Source organism: Sphaeramia orbicularis, chromosome 1, assembly GCF_902148855.1.
Source record: "Sphaeramia orbicularis chromosome 1, fSphaOr1.1, whole genome shotgun sequence".
Classification (NCBI taxonomy): domain Eukaryota; kingdom Metazoa; phylum Chordata; class Actinopteri; order Kurtiformes; family Apogonidae; genus Sphaeramia; species Sphaeramia orbicularis.
The window spans coordinates 16293468-16314822 of NC_043957.1; the positions used below are offsets into that span (position 1 = coordinate 16293468).

Sequence of the window (21355 nt, forward strand, 5' to 3'; positions counted from 1 at the left end):
AAAAACTACATTCAGTGCAGATATTCAGGTCTGTGCTCTTAAAGAATGGAGCAGAACCAGAAGAACTGGTCCTGGACCTGACGTATTTAACAAAACCTGCTTTATTTTGCTGAAACCTCTTATTCCACAACTTTTTCCACTACTTTTAATAGAAGTGCATGTTTTCAAAGGACACTGTGACGGCCTCTAAATGTGAAGCTGATGCATCTTTAGCGCCTCCTGGTGGTTGGCTGCATTACAGCTCATAAGCCCTGCCCCTCAACAAGACTTTGAAATTTTTTTTTTTATTTTATTTTTTCCAAAAGGTGATTTCTGTCTTTTTCGGTGACTTGACCAGACTGATCCATGATCAGTTCATCATTGTTATTAATAAATTACTTAATTTTGGAAAGATGGATGATTGATAGCTGTAGTGACCAATCGCTGTTGGGGACTAATCAGGAAGAGGAAGGGACATTTCTGCACTGAAGACTCTGGGACAGCAGCGTCTGTTTGTGGGTTAACCCATCAGTAATAACAGTTTCCAAATCCGCCAAATCAATCGATAAATGAAAAGTATAGTATAGCATCTTATCCTCCATCACAAAATTCAATGGTTTCATATTTTAATTTGATTATTATCACAATGAGTTCACATCTTGAGCTTTGAATTACTATTATTATTATTATTATTATTATTATTATTATTATTATTATTATTATTATTCGGTAATAGCAAGTGACTCTGCAGTCCTTCAGGTGTGACGTCATCACCCTCCTCCTCCTCCTCCTCACTCCGCTCCGCTCAGCCTGAATCCAACATGGAGTAAAGAGGAGATGGGGCTCGTCCGGGGCCATCCTCACCGACATCAGCGCACCGTTCTCGGTCACTGCATTCCAGTGCTCCCCGGCTTGGAAGGAGGAGGAGGAAGAGGAGGAGGAGGAGAGAGAAAAAGAAGAAGAAGAAGAGGCGTAGGAGGAGGAGGAGGTGGAGGAGACTGGATGCACCTCTTCAGATGCGCTCCAGTTACTGAGGATTGAAAGGAGAGAACGAAGAAGAAGCGGAGGAGGAGGAGGAGGAGGAGGAGGAAGCGGCAGAGACAGGAGACAGATCCGTGAATACATAACACACACCGGGATTAAAGCAGGAGGACCGGAGGAGGACCGGAGGACCGGAGCCGCCGCTGAAGGACGTGGAAACATGCAGACTCCGCACTGTGCAGCCGCGGCGGGAGCGCATCGGTACCGGAGGTGAAACGGAAAAATGAGCGAGAACACGCGCCCAGACGAGTGAGTACCGCGCGTTCACCATGACAACACACACTGCATCCGGTCCGGGTCAGAACCGGGACTCATTGCGCGCTGACACAGTGCCTCCGTGCTTTGTTTATCGATCACGTGAATGATGGTGATAATGATGGTGATGATGGTGATGATGATGGTGTGCTGCTGGGTCACAGAGGGTGATGATGGTGATGATGATGATGGTGAGGGGGTGCAGGGCCCTCCTCCTCTTCATCCTCCTCTTCTTCACTTTGATTAAACAGAAGCATTTCCACTCAGCTCACAGGGTGATTCATCACTTCCTCTGCAGATTCCTGAGCTCACTGAGCCTCATGCCCATCAGGACACGTTGACTCAGCTCTGGTTACACATGACGACTGTAGGCAGGTCACTGATGTTCGACTCTTCAGCACATCCACCTGAGCGTCCTGATGAGTCCCAATGCTCACTGATCCTGCCTTGTATCCATCAGATGCAACGTAGAGGCTCAATGTCAGAAAACATTCAGCACAAATGGAGAATCATGTTTTCAGTCGTGTATAAACACATGACAGGAAGCATCGTTAGGGTTTCATGAGTAGGTTTTATCTCCAGAGGGGTAGAGCAGGTCCTCTTCCACAGAGCCTGCCTTGTTTCCAGGACACACTGTCATTTTATGGTGGAATGAAGGTACATGACCGTCACTTGTTTAGTTATAGATGGTTTCAGCTCAACTCACTTTGACAAGTTTTACTGTTTCCATTATGTGAAAACAGGGACCAACAGGTTCCACCAGGTACTGGTTTTAGTGGCACCTTCATCAAGGTTCTAAGCAACTGAGCTGATGCATCACATGGGATAAAATCCTGCAGGCAGGGCGTAAAATCAACTTTGTACCTCATCTGCCATTGGCTCGTGACCTCCAAAAATGTACCTGCCAAAAATTCTTTTCACTGACCAAATAAAAAAATCATGCCTTATTTGACTTGAAATAATTACCATATGTTTTAATTATGAAAATCCAACTTAAGAATCACTTAAAGAATACAGGTTTGTACAGATAAGATTAGATTATTACTATTTTATTAGGTTATATTTCATTTCAAGGTGACTGCTGCATCATCATGTAATAAAAATATTCAAAAGTGCATCCTTTTTTATTGACTGAGTCAAACGTCTATCTCACAGCTTTAACAGGAATATTCTGTTTAACCCACAGGAAAAGGGAAAAGCTGTCACTGTGGCATTTTGACTCTTCATGGTCCTTACTACTTTCCACTTCATGTTGGTTGTGCCAACAACGAACGGGATTTGCTTCTGTTTCTTCTTCGTATGTTTGCGGCAAAGGCTGCAGCTCATGGTGTTGTTGGTCAGGTTGTACTGTAAGTCAGCCAGGACTAGGGCTGCACGATATTGGAAAAAAACACTGACATTACAATTTTTTTAAACCCTGCAATATATATTGCGAAATGAAAAAATGCTCAGAACGATGTAACGATTGTGTGGTGCTGATGCAAATGGTCAAACTAATTAGTTGTGTTTCCTCTCGTTGTGGCAACAGGTGCAAGGCACTGTCAACACAGAACATGTTTTAATATCATCCTTCTTGTTGCCAAAATAATTCCAGATAACTGACATTGCTTTTCTTTTTGGCACCAAGTCTTTGTTTACAGTGATTTTCTCTTGTTCGTTGCTCATTTTTTAATATTGTTACCAGTGACTCACTCCAAACTGATTAAGAAAGATGGCGATTGGTGGATCGCTGTGTGCAATGTGTGTCACATACCCTTGAAATTAACTGAGAACACGTTGAGTTCATTTGCCTCCTACATTTCAGGACCTGCAATGTGACTATTGCACACACATACATCACGATGTCGATGCTCATATGATATATTGTACAGCTCTAGCCAGGACCCAGGTTGGCCAGTCTCGTCAGTGTTTCAGTTTTCTTTGAAATGTGACGTAAGTGACATTAGCGGTCTGTTCCTCTTCTTGTTCGTCTCCTTCCTCTTTGTTTTTCTTTTTTGCTTGTGGTGTCTTCATACTGGGAATGTGTCGCCACATCTTCCTGGAAACGCTCTTCCCGCCATGCTTGTTTAAACAAAGGGAAAGAATAGAACTCCAGGAGCTGATGTCATACCGTTACCGGCACACAACACAAGTACAGTGCGCCGGAAGGGTCAAAATAGCCTGACAGTCAGCAGAAATGGTCGAATGCATGAACACAAAAACTCACATGCAATTCCAAATTTTCCAGCGGCCAGTGGCAGGTGTGTGTTTTTGTTTTACACACCAAACTAATTTTTTACTATCTGACTTAGTTGGAATTCTAGATAAATAGATATGCAACTCGGAGGGTTAGGGTTAAATCAACCCCAGATTTGAGTCTAAACCAATATCTTACAATAACTGCTTGTTCTGAAAATGATAACTTACACTTACCTCTGTTGTTGCATTGCTTGTAGCTGCAGTCACTCTGAAAATGACACACAATATAGTGCCACAAATAGCAATACACAGCTATGACGACCAGTTATGCTGAGGCAGTGCTGTACCTGCAAGTGACAAATCGGAAAAAGTTGAGTAAAATTGAGGGAAGTTGAGCGGCTACGTTTGTGGAAAAGCAGAATAAACATGGATAAGACTTTAGCCACTTTTACACAGAGATCCCGGAAAAAAGTGAGATGGTGATCCCACCTTTTTTCCACCACTGGCTGATTTCCACAGCCAAGCCAAAGGAGGAACAGAGGTGAGACAGGCTGGACTTTTACACAGTGGACCTACGTTCTGGAATCAAAGGGGCGGTGACACAGCGTAGCGTTTAGTGTGACATAGCTATAACTTGCACGTCAGAAATACCCCGAGCATAGCAGAGTTGCTAACCTCTACAGAGATGTCCCGTCTTTCCCCGTTCCACAAGATAGTGTCCTCCGCCCAAAGCAGGGCTCTTGATTGCAACCGAAATGGGTGCATATACGCCAGTAATTTCGGATGTGCGACTTAATATGAAATCACGGTTGCACTGGTGCGACTAGGGATGTAATGATAACCGGTATAATGATAAACCGCAGTAAAATTTCCGATGGTTAGTATTAGCGTTTAAATACTAATTATTATGATAACCGTGCTTGATTACCGCACCTAGAAAACTCATGGTACTGTTCATTTCCTGAAGAAGCAGCGGCACTCCAGACGTGTGTGCGCAGTTTGTAATGTTTGGCCTCTGAAAACATGGCGGAAGGGACCTGCACAGACAGAGCTCCAAAGATTCAGGGATAGGGGTTCCCGCACGGACCTGGTCTGTCCGACTGCGGGTCCATCGGAACGCACAAGCGCTCGGACCCGGTCCGTCTGACCGCGGGTCAGTCTTAACAAGCATGCGCACTGACTCAGTCTGTCCTAGCAAGCGAGTGGACAGACCCGGTCCGCGCTAGTGTTAACCCCTCCCCAGCTCCCACTGATTCAGATCCTCACCCAACACTGAAACCGTCTGAGGACAAACTCATGTCAGTCCAAATGGGCCCAAATGAGTGAGCTTCAACTGTACAAAGACACACGATATGAGTAAAAACCAAAGGAGAGGAAGCTTTATGAACTGAAGGACATTCAACAGTAAATCCACTGACTGACCTCCAGAGGAACTGGACCATATGACATTGTTGGGACTGGTCTGTCACTGAGCAGGAGTCAGCCACTGACCAGTCTGGATCAGATCAGCCTAACATGTTTTAAAATCCTCATTCTTTCACAATATTTACATTTGTTCACTACTGCTACTACTACTACTGCTACCACCACTGCTACTATTACTTCTACTACTACTACTACTAATATAATAATAATAATTATATAAAGCCTGTTGGTGCTTCACTCTGCTATGGAAAATAGAAGTCAGTGATTGGTGCTTACAGCTGTCAGTCATGTACAATATTTAACCCTTACCTGTCTGAATGCACCTGAGCAGCCAAAACCTCTGATCTCAGGCAACAGTAGATGCAGAACTCTGATTTCCTGTCAGACCACTTTGGATACATCTTTGGTGAAAGGTAGTTTTGGAATTTAACCCAGTGGTGCCAAAAATGTGCTTACAGATAAATATCAGATGAATCATTAGAACTACTGTGCAATCAAGATTAGCATTAGCGTCAGCGTTAACTTCCCCGTTAGCGTAAACAAACCAAGCGAGTAGCTTTAGCGATCGCTTTCGATTTAGCCTTAGCATTATGGATAGTGTTATCAGTGTTAGCGCCAGCGCCTGCAGCAGCCTCAGTGTTTATTGTGAAGTTTTCATTAACCCCGTTCTCAAACACAACTCTGTGGTTGTGATTGACTGTGTTGGTTGTACAGTAACCAGAACTAGTTCAGCACATTGCTAAAGGACTTCTCCGGGTAATAGATTAGCGTCAGAGGTCAGGTAGGGGAAGCGGGCGGGACTTTCATGACGTTCATTTTCAAATTTTTACGAAGTGCTGTGCGCACATGCCAGGTTGATAGGTACAGCTTTAAATGCCAAAGGGTGATAATAACATAATGTCAATTATTATCATGACAAATGTCACATAATTATTTCTTTCCTGTTTTTTTTCCCAGCGTGAAATTAAAAAAAAAACAAAACAGTTGATCAACACTGGATCAAAGATCTCAGAAAGCTAGAGGAAGAACTTTGAAAACTACTGAATTCTGTTTAAACATACAAATCTACAGAAGAAGATCTAAGACAACAAATCACTGACACATTTTGCATAAAGTTTAGTTAATCTATATAATCTATATACTATAATCAAAATGAAAGACAACATGTATCATCAATCTCTTCTTCTTTAATTCCTTATATTTTGGCAACAGTTTAGGAAACAAATATTATTTTAGGTGGAGCCTCTTAAACCCATCGGCCCTGGTTCCACAGTTCCATCTGTGTTACCATATTAATGCAATGTGGCGCTTGTACCAATGTACACTTTGTATACGTCCACAAGAACATCAGTTAACTGTTCAATAAATAAATAAATAAATAAATAAATAAATAAAACCACCACAAAAAACTAAACCAACAAAAACAGAACACAACTCAAACAACAAGCAGTTAAATGGGCAAATCTGTACCATTTATTTAATTTAAGATGTATTATTATGCAAAGATAATATGAATTTATGAATTAAGTAAAGATTATACATGATATCTGGCTTGTTCTTCATAGTTACCTCCGCCAGGAGGTATTGTGATCACTTTGCTTTGTGTGTTTGTTTGTGAGCAACTCTATGGGAAAACTGTTTAAAACCGTCTTTACCAAATTTTATCCACAGATAGGCCTAGGCCCTGGGACGAACCCATTAAAATTTGGGCCAAGTAGGCCAGAGTTCAAGGTCACAGCAAGGTCACAAAATGTCAAATTTTCCTATCTCTCAACATTGAGCAATTTTCAAAAATTCATAAAAAATTCAAAACAACTCCAATTAGCCTCCAGTTTGATCCACCTGTAGCTTATAACAATATCTTGTATCTGGCACAAAATTGTCCACATCCACTGTGGAATGTGGACTCTGTGGATATTTCAAATTTAACATTGAAAATCCCAGTTATGACACATTTTTCATTATAACTCAACAAATGTTGATTGGAATTTAATATAATTTGACATACACATGACTGGTACCAAGCTTCAACTTTTTCTGCTGTGTGGAACAACCTTGAAACTGTTTAATTTAAAAAGAAATAGTCGATCCACACATGCACACCGTTCTGGGTGCTTGGTGGAGGTTTGCGTTCTCTGAACACTTGTTAAAATTTATTTTTCGTATTTATTTGTATTTCAGCCATACAAGTTAATTTGAACTTTATTTAAGTATAAAACCAGAGTTTTCCCCAATTTTAAAGTGTTAATAATCATGTAATTGAGGAAAAGGGTGACTATCAGATTAAAACACCATGGTAAACATGTTTTTATGAGTGTAACTCCTCGCCTACAGTTGTTGAAGGTCTTCCAGAAAACTCTGTACCTTGCTCATTCCATCCACATCTACTGTCAGCCTAAACAGCAGCAGCCCCACCCTCTCGGACCTCCAGCCCCACCCTCACCGCCCTCCAGCTGTGGGAGCATTTGTCGGCTTTTGGCAGCGGATGTGTGAAACGTGAGCAACGGCATGTTGAGTCAACCCAAAAAGGAAATCCATCTTCCATTAGTCGTGTCCCGTGGTGGACGCTGATCATCAGCAGGCGTTTGGGTTCAACAGTCTGCAGCCGGGTGTCTCCACCCCCTTCTTAATACTTAAACACAGTACAGATATGTGGTTTTCAGGGTCAGATATATGTGTTAAGTCCAGGATGGTCACTCAACTGTCGACCTCTCCTCAATGTCACTCCACCCCCTCCCTCTGCTGGTATTGACAGCTCCGTGTCCGAGCATTAGTTTGCCTCGTCAATACAAAACAGCACAAAAACAGCAGGGACAGTGGGATGTAGTGAAGTACTTCCACTGCAGTACTCGACTTAATGTCAAAACTAGGATCAGATTAATTAGTGGTGGTTGCAGCTCTAGTCCTGCTATTTGCTTGGACTTGGGATCAGTAGCTGCAGTTAAAGGAGAATGGGAATGTAATAGTGAATGAACTTAACACTTAAAGCAGCGTTTGACTTTCATCACTAATTTTTTTTCAAATTTGTAAAACCCCAGTGATGACTCCATCATAAACACAGTCCGACTGTTTACATAACAAACCAAAACGTCACTTGGGCCTTTTGGGATATTGTGTGTGCAAAGTGCATTGTAGGAATGGGAATCTTGGTGAGTACTGAACCCAAATGTGGCCTTTTCCTCCATCTACAGACTAGACCCATTCTTTAAAATAACCCTGGTGGGCTGAAGAATTTTACATTGTAGTGATCTGGCTCATTTTCTTGCAGAATCTGTAAGAAACTGCTTTTGCTTCCCACAATGCACTTTGCGACAAAATTTCCGAAAAGGCCAGAGTGATGTTTTGGTTTGTTTTGGTATGTAAACAAGTGGACTTTGTTTATGATGGAGTCATCTTCGAAGTTGTTCACAGAGAGGGAAGTGATTCAGGTGCGTAAGCACGGAAAGAGTAATGGATTAGAGATAATTAGGCTAGCACTTGGGTTTTACAAATCTAAAAAAAAAATTGTGATGAAAGTCAAAGATTGCTTTAAGAATCCTTGGAACAAACTTAAAGAGACCCATTAACCTAGTGTTAGCACAATAATGCTAATGACCCACAATGCAAAGATGTGAAGCCTTGACAATATGAGTTAAAGGAGCTGCTGTTGAAGATAAGTTGTGTTTAACAGGATGTAACACTTCTTTTAGTTAAATCCAGCATTAGAATAGTGTCTAGTGTTAACTTCTGCATCATTACCTTACTGCTGGCTAAAAAGGCAAATGTTCAAGTATGAACACCTGCTGAATGAAGCATTTGGGTCTACATTTGAGATACAAATCATTGTGGAATGCCACCATGTATGACAGGAGTGTCAAACATATGACCTGTGGGCCAAAACTGGCCCGCTAGAGGTTTTGATGTGGTCCGCGGGATCAAACCAGTAAAATAAAAGCATAATAACCAATAAAAAATGGCAACTCCAAATTTTCGCCTTGTTTAATGTGAAAAGGTAAAATCACATTATGAAAATACTGACATTTACAAACCTCATTAAGAAAAAGGGAATAAATTGAACAAATATGAAGAACCAGAAATATCTCAAGAAAAACAAACGCAATTTTAACAATATAATAATCCCACAATGATCTGTAAGTTGCCCTGGGACATAATACTTTTGAAATTGCACTTATTTTTCTTAAGAAATTTCAAGTTGTACATGGTAGTTCAGGTTATTCACATTTTCATAGGGTAGTTTTACTTTAATTTTTTTAAAACACTAAAACGTGAAGAAAAATTTGGATTATTATTTACACTTTTTTCATGCCTATTACTTTACTTGTCTGACCCACTTGAAATCCCGTTGGGCTGTATGTGGCCCCTGAACTAGAATGCATTTGACAGCCCTGATGTATGAAATGAAAACACTGTTAATTTCCCCACAATGTTGATTTTTTTATGACGGCGGTCACATCGGTTGATTAATCGACAATCAAGTATCATTAATATATTGGCCTAGTGTGACTCAATGAGAGTATTAATGAGGGTGAATATTTCCATCAGTGTCAGGGTTGTCAATCTCCTTCCATGTCCTGTGTGTACGTTATCGCCACATAAAAGAATAACCTCTGAGCTGTGGATACACCTTAAAAATTATGAGTTTTGGTGTATTTTAGTGAATTATAGCATTTTCTTTGTGTGTTTTAGTGCATTTTTTGTGTATTTAATCCTGCAAAGCCTGAACCAATTAAATTCTTGACAGAAAATCCCAGTTCTTTGAAACATGAGCCTTTATTGGTCCTTCTGAACAACCCCCTTTTTTTTTTTTCAAATATCAATTTCTATGTATGAGTTTCAATTTTGTATCATATTTGATACATCGGGTCTCAATGCTCAAATATTATTATTTTTGAACAAACAAAAACATAATGTAATACAAACATGTCTAACAAATTGGTAATTTCAAAACTGGTGAAGTTCTGCCTCCTTTCTCATTAATGACAGTCTTGTAGTGTCACTGGAAAGGCCTCTGGTGAACAAATTCCTCCCCCCTGGTGGATTATCCATGTATTGCATGTATCTAATTGTATACATCAGGTTTTTTGTAGAAAAAAAAATATCACAGTGATCATGTAGAGCAGTGGTCCCCAACCCCCCAGTCCCCGGACTGGTACTGGTTCTTGGATCATTTGGAAAAAAAAATTGTGGTTAATATTAAAGCAATTTTTCCATTAGTCTTGCGGAGATTTTATTTTGAAAAGTGACCATTTCTGCCTCGCCTCATAACCACTAGACTGTGGTGCACCATTTCATGAATCAGTAGTAACACAAGCTAAAGAAATGAGCCAAAAACAAAATTCATTGGAGAACTTTTTCAGGAAGAAATGAGGAAACAATGAGGTTGCAGAAGGATCACAGACTGCCTGCAAACAGAAAGCTGCATTTATAAGGAAATATCATGATTCCTGCCTAAGTTACAGGTTCATCACAACAGGTGACACACAAGCGCCTCAAAACTGCTCTGGCACATCAATCCATGTTTGAGACAACTTCAAACCTCTGTGCGTTCTGGATTAAGGTCAAAGCAGAATATGCGGATATCGTCACAAAAGCCCTGAAAGTCCTTCTTCTGTTTCCATCCTCATATCATTGTGTGGCTGGGTTTTCTGCGATGATGAATTATCAAGTAGTAGACTGGATCTACGGAACACAACTGGACTGTGTGTGTCTCCCATCAGCCCCAGATAGGACCATCTAGTCGCAGGGAAACAAGTCCAGGGTTCCGACTGATTCTGCATTAGGGTGAGTTGATATTATACTGTAGAATCATTGCAATTACCTGATATACAGTGGAAGTGTGTCAGATCACATGCTCTGAACTGACAAAGTTTTTTGTTATTGGAACCCCCGCACCTCTTGCCAGTCCGCGGAAAATTTTCATGCATGAAACCGGTCCGTTGTATGAAAAAAGCTGGGGACCACTGATGTAGAGGGCTTCAAAACTCATGTATCACATATGATACGTTTGGTGTTATAGGGTTAAGTGCATTTTTTTGGGCACATTTTACACCATTTTAATGTATTTTTGTCTATTTTAGTCTCTTCCTTTGTATTTTTTATCCATGTTAGTTTATAATCAGTATGAGGAATGTTGCACTGTTATTTATGTGAAGGTGAGGTCTGAAATTTGACTTAAGACATCTCAAAAATGGTCTTAAATATCAAATCAAAGTTTATTTATGTAGCACTTTACAACAACATAACAAAGCCCAAAGTGCTTTACATCTAAACGCATGATAAAAAAAGGTTACTCAAATACCATAAATATGCATAAAATAATAGGACACAACACACATTGATAAAAGAGACCACAGATTCAAACCTAATAGTGTCTCAGTAAATAGTCATATAAGCTTCATCAAAACTGCAGATACGCCGAAAACACGTTTTATTTTATAAGGATTTGTCATTTTAATACCACAATGCACCTTTTTCCCTCTTGACACTAGACCTGGATTAGAACTAGACAAACGTTCAGATTATTACAATTATCTGATTACTCCTAGTTATTGAATTCTTATGGTCATGTAAACAGGCTCATTGTCTTCTGTTCACGTTTGACTACATCACTTCGGTTTGCTACGATTTTTAATCTTTTTTTCTCCACATGGGCAGATGTAAATGAACAAAATAAATCAGATTAACCTGTATACATGTATGAAGACATCGGAGTATGGAGAAATCCAGATCCAGATTTCTCATAATCAGATTAATGCTGTTATCTGATTAAACATATCAGATTATACTGTTTACATGACCACTAATAATATGATAACTCTAGAAATCAGATAATGATCCGAGTGTTAGTGTGGAGGTAAAGGGGCTCGTGCAGTCCTACAGGTCAGGATTACCCTCTGACTGTTTGCCCTGTAGATGAAGACCTGGTCTCAAGTGGTCTGATGTGGTTTGATGCATCACATTCACTCAGATGTGAAGGTTTCTACAGGCCAGAGAGAAACGGCAAGCGTGTAGAAATCAGTGTCTGCAAATGGAGGTTCTCTCATTTTGGAAAGCAGCTCCGGTGTTCAGTCCCTCAGAGTGTGTGTGTCACCACACGCCGCCGGCAAACGTAGTGATGACTCATGCTAGACACACGCACACACCAACGCCATCTGTTTGACAGGCGAACTGAATCACATGGTGCAGGGGAAGCGCTGTGTGTTCAGGAGGATGGAGACGAGGCAGGAAGCGTCTCCTGCCTCCCTCCAGCCCGCGAGGATGTAACGGCCATGGCCTGTCGCCAACGGAGACCGCCGTGACACTGTGACCGTGGAAACAGGAAGCACGAGGGATGTCAGAGGACGAAAGGCAAGAGGGACAGAGAGAGGAGGGTCGTATTCTAGGTTTTACTTTTAATCCAATGCTACTGTAGGATGTGGGCTGGGCGATAAAACCATAATAATATTTACTGTGATAAAATTTTACACCTTGTTGTTGTAATTTACTGACAGTGTATTTTATATTGCCATAATTCCTGATGTGATATATTTTTTTTGCCTTCGGGGTTTGCTTTTTTCATTAAAATCTATAAACCATTTAAAACCATCTTTTTTTCCTCATTTTTTTTTGGTTTTCATCTTGCTGAATAAGAGCTGAATGTGTGGATCAGGCGCGTCAAACGCATTTTAGTTCTGTGATCTCAAAAGGGCAGAACCAGTAAAATATTGAAATAATAACCTATAAATAATAATCCAAAATTTTCTTACAAATTTTCTCAGGTTGAATAAACCGAACCACTATGTACAACCTGAAATTTCTGAAGAAAAATATGTGCAGTTTCAACAATACTATGCCTCATCTTATTTTTAACACAGCTTACCAATCACAGTAGACCTACAAATTCACAAAACATTTAGTAACAGGCAGAATATTGTTACATTTCAGGTTCATATATTTTCAAGTTATTCATATTTTATTGTGGAAGAATAATTTGTAAATGTGAATATTTTCAGATTATAATTTTACTTTTTTCACATTAAACCAAGAAGAAAATTTGGAGATGTCATTATTTAGCTATTATTATAAGTTATTATTCTAATATTTTACTTGAGATCATATTGCTCTGTATGTGAACCCTGAACTCAAACAAGTTTAACATTTAACATTGATGTTTTAACATTTTCAGTGTAATTTTTGCGAATGAACAAAAATAAGCACTAATTCATGGAATCAAGAGTGGTTTTGTTTTCAACGTTCACCCAGCATCAAAAATCTGCCTTTAAACTAAACAAATAATGACTGCTCAATGTGAGATCTTTTCTACACATCACTTCTGCCCTTTTTTAGTTCATAAGCCGATAAGCCATGCTATTGTGAAGGCACTGTGTCCAACGTTGTCTTCATTGTCTTCGTCATCTTCATCAGCAATTTCTTCAAACACCTCTGACGAAACTAATGGTCGGAATCATTTCAAATTTTATTCGTAGCTTCCTTGGGACAATGTCTATGAAGTGTGTTGACAGTTTTGAGATATTTTGAGTTTTGATGAATTTTCGAAATAGAAAAAATTTGCCTTTACTTATAATGAGCCATATTTTAGTGGTTTATAACATGAAAATGGTTAGAGATATCAATATAGTTACTACTGAGCAATGATAGGAAGTCATATATCGACTCATCCTCCAGTGAAAGTTCCACTCACTTCTATTGGAAGATTGATCACCTGCATCAACACCACAGGACTCTAACATAGCGGCAGAAACTGACAACCTCACAAATTTCAGATATTGATTCTTGATAGAAAATTCCAGTAAGATACAGGGTCATTGGTCCTATTTTCTTCATAAAACCCTCCACACAGACTATAACTCTACCTGTAGGTGGTCTGTCGGGTGGACCTGCTGATCGATGCATGTCATCTCTCTGTTTGTGCAGTGATAGCTACATCGTGTGCGTCAAAGCGGTGGTAATGACCCGGGACGACTCGAGCGGCGGCTGGTTGGCGCAGGACGGTTGCCTTAGCAGAGTGGGCGTGTGCAAACTACTGCCGACCGAACTGCTGGGACGCAACACCTTCCTCATCCATGGAGAACGGCTCAAGGACAAACAGGTCAGTCTAGAAAACGTCAGTGGCTGTGGGAGTTCACCACTAGATGTCACTAATTATCACACATGTACGAATGATGTAGTGAGGATGAAAAGTCTACACTGAAGGAAACGGTAACAGATTCATTAAAACAATAATAAAACATTCTCAAACAGTGGTCGATATTAAAACTACCAAGCTTACAATAAAAATATTGTACATGTTCTGGTGGACTTTTTTTAGAGCATCAACATGAGAATCAGACCTCAGATTATCATTAATGAAGGGACCAGAATACTTATATTAAAGTTGTAACAGTTAGTAATTATTCACATTTATACTTGGTTATTTCTGGTTTATGCTTAACCCAGTTCTGGGGTTTTGACTGCTCTACACACATCATTGGCTGACGGTTTTTGTCTTGTTGCATTCTCTGTCTTGTACTTTCCTCCCAGGTGATTCTGGAGTGCTTCTTAAAAAAGGACCTGGTCTACACTAAAGCCACACCCACGTTTCACCACTGGAAGGTGGACAACAAAAAGTGTGGTCTGACCTTCCAGAGCCCGGCTGATGCTCGAGCTTTTGACCGCGGAGTGAGGAAAGCCCTCGAAGACCTGACAGAAGGTGCACATACTACACTTAAAAGTACTCGGCAGTAAAATGTACTCAGTATAGTATAAGCACTCTATTTGGAAATTGGTGTTCTTGTGTTATATTATTACACTGGGGTGTAATGATTTTCAGGTTTGCTTACACATACAGAAAACTGTTTGTACACTGAGGGCCACATCTACTAAGATCCCAGTTTGCATGTACTAATTTGCGTGCGCAATCTACAGTTTTGTGTGTGAGGCTGAACCGCGGTTTACGAGTGATTTACTAAGATTGCTTGCTCAAATGACAACAGGAGCAAAGTCTTGGAGACCGCCCTATTTAAATGAGGATTTTGCATGTGCTACTGGTTGTCGTCCTGGAGACAACAATAGAGGGTATGCACGTGACGCCACCGCTAGCGGAAGTCACAGCGGTTCTGTCCACTGAGTGGCAGAAAGAGTGAGATGAGTAGTGGCTGTGGCTTGAATACTGCGAAAACTTTAGAACAATCTAAAAAATGGGGAAGAGCTGTTGTACCATTGATTGCACAAATAGGTTTCAAAAGCACTCGGAGCTATCGTTTTAGAGGTTACCTAAAGCCAAAGACAGAAGAAGCAGATGGATCGCTGCAATTCATAGAAATAACTGGAATCCAGACAACGAAACCTGGATTTGTGATTGCCATTTCGTGTCAGGTAACGTTAATTTATGCTGTGTTCTTGCGTAAAATCATACCTTAAATTACATATTGTTTTGGCTAATGTTACTTCTTAGTAAAGCTCTTAATGTTAGCATCTGTCATTTAGATGCTAACATTGTTTCTATCTAACATTATTTCTATTCTTATATATTTCAGAACTGAAACATTTTTGTCTTCAATTGTGTGATTATGAACCGTGTGCTCTACATAATTTGTAAACTAGCTTAAACTGAGGCTAACCTAGTTTTCCAAATAAGGGGGTACTCTAGCACAAAGCTGTTGTAGCTGTGTTGTATCAAGTATTTGATGTTAACTCTACTTAAATCTCCACAGTACCAGTAGATCATCCACTCACGTGGGTCAATACTAAGGGTTCAACTCCAGTAAATCAGTAGTGAACTGTGAGCACTACTGCTGGGCCTTTACCTTGGCAATCACCGCCAAGAAAATACGTCTTCACTAAAACTTCAAAAACAATAGTATGTTGAATTGAAAGCACTCACCAGCTGTAATCCTCTAATTAACGATGACGAGGATGTCAACAACTCTTTGGCTTTTGTATGCTTTCAGCCTTTGCATTGTGGATTTTCCCGGCGTTGAAATCAGGTTCATATAAATGTCAGGATACGTGATTTCTGGCCACATGTCAATGTTTGTAGACCACTTGTTGTTTGGTAGCTTGTATGGCTCCATGTCCAGTCCAGTTGTCTTTAATTTCATGTTATATTCCACATTTTTCCGGTCTCGCTGTAGTTACTGCTATCCTCTGTCATGTTGAGCCGGTTTGTTTTTGCCACTCAGTCTGACTTAGAGGGGCATGGCCCAGGGGGGAAGTGACGTATGAGCATTCCCTCTATACGCTGGAAAAACTGCTCTGGGATACGCCAGCACTAATGGTAACAGTGCGGTGAATGATCCAGACACACAGAAATATAAAGTTGGAGGAGTTTTGTCATGGAAGGTATGACTCCTCCTTGTGACTGGCCCCAGATCATCCCCTAGTTCATCTAGAAGTTCTAAAATGGCATTGCTGGGCAGCCTGGTTCATTTTACAGGTGGGTGGGCCATGGGGGTTGTTGAATTGAATGACTGTCAGGAGCACATAATTTTGTCACACTGTATCCTAATGTTGGTGCATGTTTTTAATCACAATCATCAGATCAAGTGGAAAAGTGCCATTTTTTCACATCTTGTTTCATTGTTGCGATGTCTCCTTCTTGCGACAACAACCACAACCATATATGCACAATTACGCATAGAAACCAAACTGTTACCACCTCCCTTTGAGACTTGTTAAATATAGGCGCAGTTTCTGAACATTTGCTTTCAGGTTTGATAAATCACTTTGCGTGTGCTAAATTAATATATTTACATTTTCTCCTCCCATCACACTCAAAATTGAGTGTAAATACCGCATATTGCATATTCATTGCGGCAAACATACGAACTGGATGCAGATACGCTATTTTGCACCTTTGAAACATGCAACATTTAGTGCACACTGTTAATAAATCAGTTTATACATTTTTTTGCGTGTGCAACCTCATTGCACACGCTTTAATACATGCAATTCTTTAGTAGATCTGGCCCTGAATTCATTGCTGAAACATTTCTTCTCAACAAATGACAAAATCATATGATGTGTCATCAAAAATATTGCCGGATGTTTTTTGGAATTCAACTAAAAGAATGATAAAGTAATTTTTAATTGTCTAATGTAAATTAACTGTAATTATCAGATGAAGGTACCTGACCCAAAGAGAAAACAAAAGAAGTGCATCCAATTTGGACTATGATTTACTGAATCCACAGGTTGATGTGATAAACTGAACTCTCTTCTCCATTCTCCAGGATCGACCACCTCCTCATCGACGCTGCAGAATGAGGCGGAGCTCGGCGATGACGATGTGTTCACGGTGAGATATGTTTTCACACAGCTCAACATTACATATTGTTACAGTCAGGCCCAAAACTGAGACCATGTCATGACCCAGACCAGAGTGAGTTTAGGCCAGAAGCACAGTGGATATTTTTCTAACCAGAAAATGGAATAAATTAATAGGATTACAGCGTCACCATGACGTTATCCAGAGGCTCCAACAGTCATCCATGGGTAGAGAGGTTCAGGTATGAACTTTAGCAACTTGAACATCAGTAACAGAAACATTAGTCATGGATAAATGAAAATGTAATGTTGGCTGGTCTGAACTTTGACCAAAGACGGTAAGAAAAATGTCATCTTTGTCCAACCTGCAGACAGCCTTGAGTGTGTGTTTTAGCATATATTTTTTTTTATATTTTAGTGTATTTTAAAAAATATTTTAGTGGGTTTTTTTTGGTCATTTTAGTGTGTCATTTTGTGTATTTTTGTGCATGTTAGTGTATAGTAACTATAAGGCCCACCGGACTGTTATTTATGTGAATGTAAGGTCTGAAATTTGACCAAAGACACCTTCAAAAATGTCTTTAAAAGTCATGAATTTGGCTCCTTCAATCCTGCAGATACCCTACTGTTTTCTTTCATTTTACCACCATGATGCATTTTCTTTTTTGCACATCTTCTCTCTCGACACTAGAGCTGGACTAGAAGTAGACAGTCTGAATAACTTTTAATCCTAGTCCAGTTTCTGTTGAACCCAGTTCTTGATGTTTTTTCCTCTCAAACAAACAGAATTATCTCTTCTAATAATTTTCGCTGGTTTTGTTGAGTTTACATCCTGCCGTGGTCTTATCTCTCGGTTCTTTGAAAACCAACATCAGAGACAGTCCATCTGATGAGTCCATTGACATATATCCTGGATTGAAAGAGTCTCTCTCAGGTTTCTGATGAGAGAACCAGCTCCTGCTCTGGACTTCTCCTTCCACTAGTTTCCATCCTCACAGTGCTTTCAAAGAAAAAAGGTGTTTGTTTTCCACAGGATGTCCAGCACAAGGGAACAGAGCCGGAGCTGTTGGTAATCTGTCTCTGACCTGCCTGTTGACATAGCTGGACTCATTTAGAGGAAAGCCATTCCTGCTGAGGACTGCATGGTGTTCCGTATGACTCCCAGAGGACGACGGCGAACGAGGAATCGTCTCCTCACTAAAAATCCTGGAAGGGGTTTAGTGTCCGGGGTGCTGGGCAGGCTTGGAGGTTGTAGGTCAGCCTGGAGTTGGAGTAAATCATGTTCTTTTCCTCTGGAAGACGTGGACAGTCTATAGGACGGAGCAGAAAACTGTTGGAGGTTTTCAGGGTCTGAACAGAAACAGCAGGAGTGGACATTATCGAGGATTTTGAGCCTTTAAATACTCTACAGGGAGAGTTTTAGAGTTTGAGAATAAAAATAATGAAGAGATTACATCAGCATCAACTATGAAGAATTTCACTGCTGAGAAATACCTGTAAAAAGTAACGGATCTCTGCAGGATGAACTCAAACCCTCATGAGCAAATGGACTTAATTTATGTCTCTAATCAGTGCTTTGCAAACTGTTTAGGTCCTCTACATCCTGTCAAAATGCTCCCTCATAACCTAATTTGTCTCATAAACCAAAAGTGGAAAATAATTCTATACCATACTATACTACTATATACTTGTATATGGTGGTAGTGGCCACTGAAGAGGAGGGTGAGGAAGGATTCACTTGATCATAATTTCACGGGTTGATTTTTCTAAATGTCACACATTGAACCTTTAACTGTGACGGTTGAGTCCTGCCCCTTTAAGGCGTGACCAGTGGGGTCCGTTCCTTGTGGAAACTCATCATGTGACCTGACGTTACAGTCACACGAGTGGGAGATGGAAAATATCAGAGCAAATGTATGCGGTTGAAGTTTTCCTGTTGAACAGATTATCAGAGGTGAACACAGCCCCTCCCTCAGGTCACATGATCTGGTTTTATTTTATTCTGACTGGTCTTAATGGAATACTGGAGTCCAGGACTGGGGTCTGGTCTTTTATAACCCACCAGTGTTTCCTGTTCCTCCAGACTGCCACCGACAGCTCATCCAACTCCTCCCAGAAGAAGGACCCACCCATGCACTCACTGGCTCCACCTAACTTTTGTGAGCATCGTCGGCACCACTGCATCCTGGGACATTTCTATGAGCAACACCGGCCATCAGACCACTACTTTCTGGACCAGGTGAGTGGTTTGGTTCTGGACCCACAGAGTTTCGGGATTATCTAAAATAGTTCTGCTTGAGCCTTAATTCAGAGATGAATTTGTCTGGTAGAGGATTTGAGTCATACTGGGGTCTAATGTACTCTTTCTCTTTCTTTTAAAACCACTAAAAGTCTGTCATGTTTCTGCATGTAGAAGGAAGGGGGTTATTTTCTGATTCTGGACCACCATAGGGGAAAATGGGGGAGTTTACATTTGGTTGCAGTCTGTCTTTTCACCTCTAGATGACATTAAAGACAAAAAATTCACACTTAAAAACACACACAGCGGAACTTTGGCTTTGTAATTGTCTTTGCAGGCAGTGCACATGTTCCCTCGTCACGTCACCTTCCAGGTGGAGGAGGAGGAGATCGTACGCATCAACCCCCGTGAGCGAACTTGGCTTACGGGCTACGAGGACTACCGTCATGCCAACGCCACACGTGACAAACTGACGCAGCTAAACAACCCCAATGCCTACGTCCACTTCACCAAGAGTGAACCACCCAAACACGACTACACCTACCCATACCCGCTCAGCTGCGAGGTGCAACGAGGCTGCGACAGTAAACCTGGCTGCCTGGAGCTGGGCGTTGGCCATCGAGCGGTGGTGACGATGCAGCCGCGAGCCCTGCAGCCCAAAACCAAGAGGCGGAAGGAGGACGGAGAACGCTCACGCTGCATCTACTGTCAGGACATGTTTAACCACGAGGACAACGGGCGGGGTCGCTGCCAAGAAGCACCAGACCCCATTCAGACCTGCATCCGTCGGGTCAGCTTCATGTGGTGCGCCGACAGCCTGCTGTACCACTGCATGTCGGACCCAGAGGGGGATTACTCGGACCCGTGCTCCTGTGACACCAGCGACGAGCGCTTCTGCCTCCGCTGGTCGGCGCTGGTGGGCCTGTCGCTACTGGCGCCATGCATGTGCTGCTACGCCCCCTTGAGGGCGTGTTATCGCTGCGGTGTGGCGTGCCACTGCTGCGGCGGCAGACACAAAGCTGTGGGCTGAGGCGTTGCAAACGGAGACCGCTGTGATTTAACTGTTGTTTCGTCTTATCTCTTTAGATTCCAGAGGGAATGAAAATGAAACTTAGGCCCAATCCCAGTTCATCCCTTGGCCCTTGCACTTGGCAATACCCCTTGTAATGGAGTTGCAAGGGGTAGTGGTTGTAACATTCCCCCATTAAATGAGACAACCCTTCCAGACCTGTTACATCATCATCAGTCATTGATGCCACTATAAACAGCTGCAAAAACTGTTTCTGAAAGTATTCACCATGCCGTCAGCAGCTGTAACCGTCTCTGTTGCATGGGTCCTGGTCATCTGTTTGCAGCTATTAACTATAAACCGCAAAAATGTGATCGATAACACATTGAAACGGCATTAAATGGTCGATCAAATGATTAAGTTGTTTATGAAGAGAATACGTACATTTGTGTGTTTCTTTCATCACACTGCTGCACTTTTTTGCTGTTTACCTCCATCTTGCCGATGATTCAAACAGAATTATGGGAGATTTCTCCTACCCCTCCATTTGTTGTGTGGTCCAGAAAATCTCCGTTTCGAGGGCCAAACAGCCCTCCCCCTTAGCCCTTCCCTCTGACTCATCAAGAATTGGACACCCCTACACTTTCACGTGAACGGGCAAAATGGAGGGGGAGGGGTAAGGGTAAGGGGGAGGTGCCAATGGGTGAATTGGGATTGGGCCTTAGTCTTGGTGGAAAAAAGGTTCCTGTGGTTTTGGATTTTTTTATCCTTTGTGATGTTGGGACCAAGTGAGCTCCAATTTTCACAAAGACTAAAGAGAGAATATGCATTTCTGTAAAGAAAAAATAGAAATACATATATATAAATACATGAACATACTGTGTGTATGTATGCGTGTGTGTGTGTGTATACACACATACATATGAGTACAGGTACTTTCTATTTTTACACTCATGTTGTAAATGCTTGAATTTGTCATTTTTGTT

At 41.2% G+C, this 21355-nt stretch overlaps 1 protein-coding gene across 1 annotated transcript; it reads left to right on the forward strand.

Annotated features, from left to right (window-relative positions):
• The first annotated feature begins 785 nt into the window (after nt 1-785).
• Nucleotides 786-20504, forward strand: spred2a (sprouty related EVH1 domain containing 2a). The gene is made up of 6 exons (XM_030163298.1): nt 786-1269; nt 13792-13966; nt 14398-14566; nt 17088-17152; nt 19205-19360; nt 19698-20504. The coding sequence occupies exons 1-6, from the start codon at nt 1244-1246 to the stop codon at nt 20388-20390; spliced, it is 1284 nt and encodes a 427-aa protein (XP_030019158.1). The 5' UTR covers nt 786-1243; the 3' UTR covers nt 20391-20504.
• Nucleotides 20505-21355: the final 851 nt, after the last annotated feature.

Excerpts from the sequence above, each read along its gene's own strand:
- spred2a (XM_030163298.1), top strand. The coding sequence starts at position 1,244 with ATGAGCGAGAACACGCGCCCAGACGA. Across the intron at positions 17,153-19,204 it reads GCGATGACGATGTGTTCACG|ACTGCCACCGACAGCTCATC; the intron begins GTGAGATATGTT and ends CTGTTCCTCCAG. Across the intron at positions 19,361-19,697 it reads ACCACTACTTTCTGGACCAG|GCAGTGCACATGTTCCCTCG; the intron begins GTGAGTGGTTTG and ends TTGTCTTTGCAG.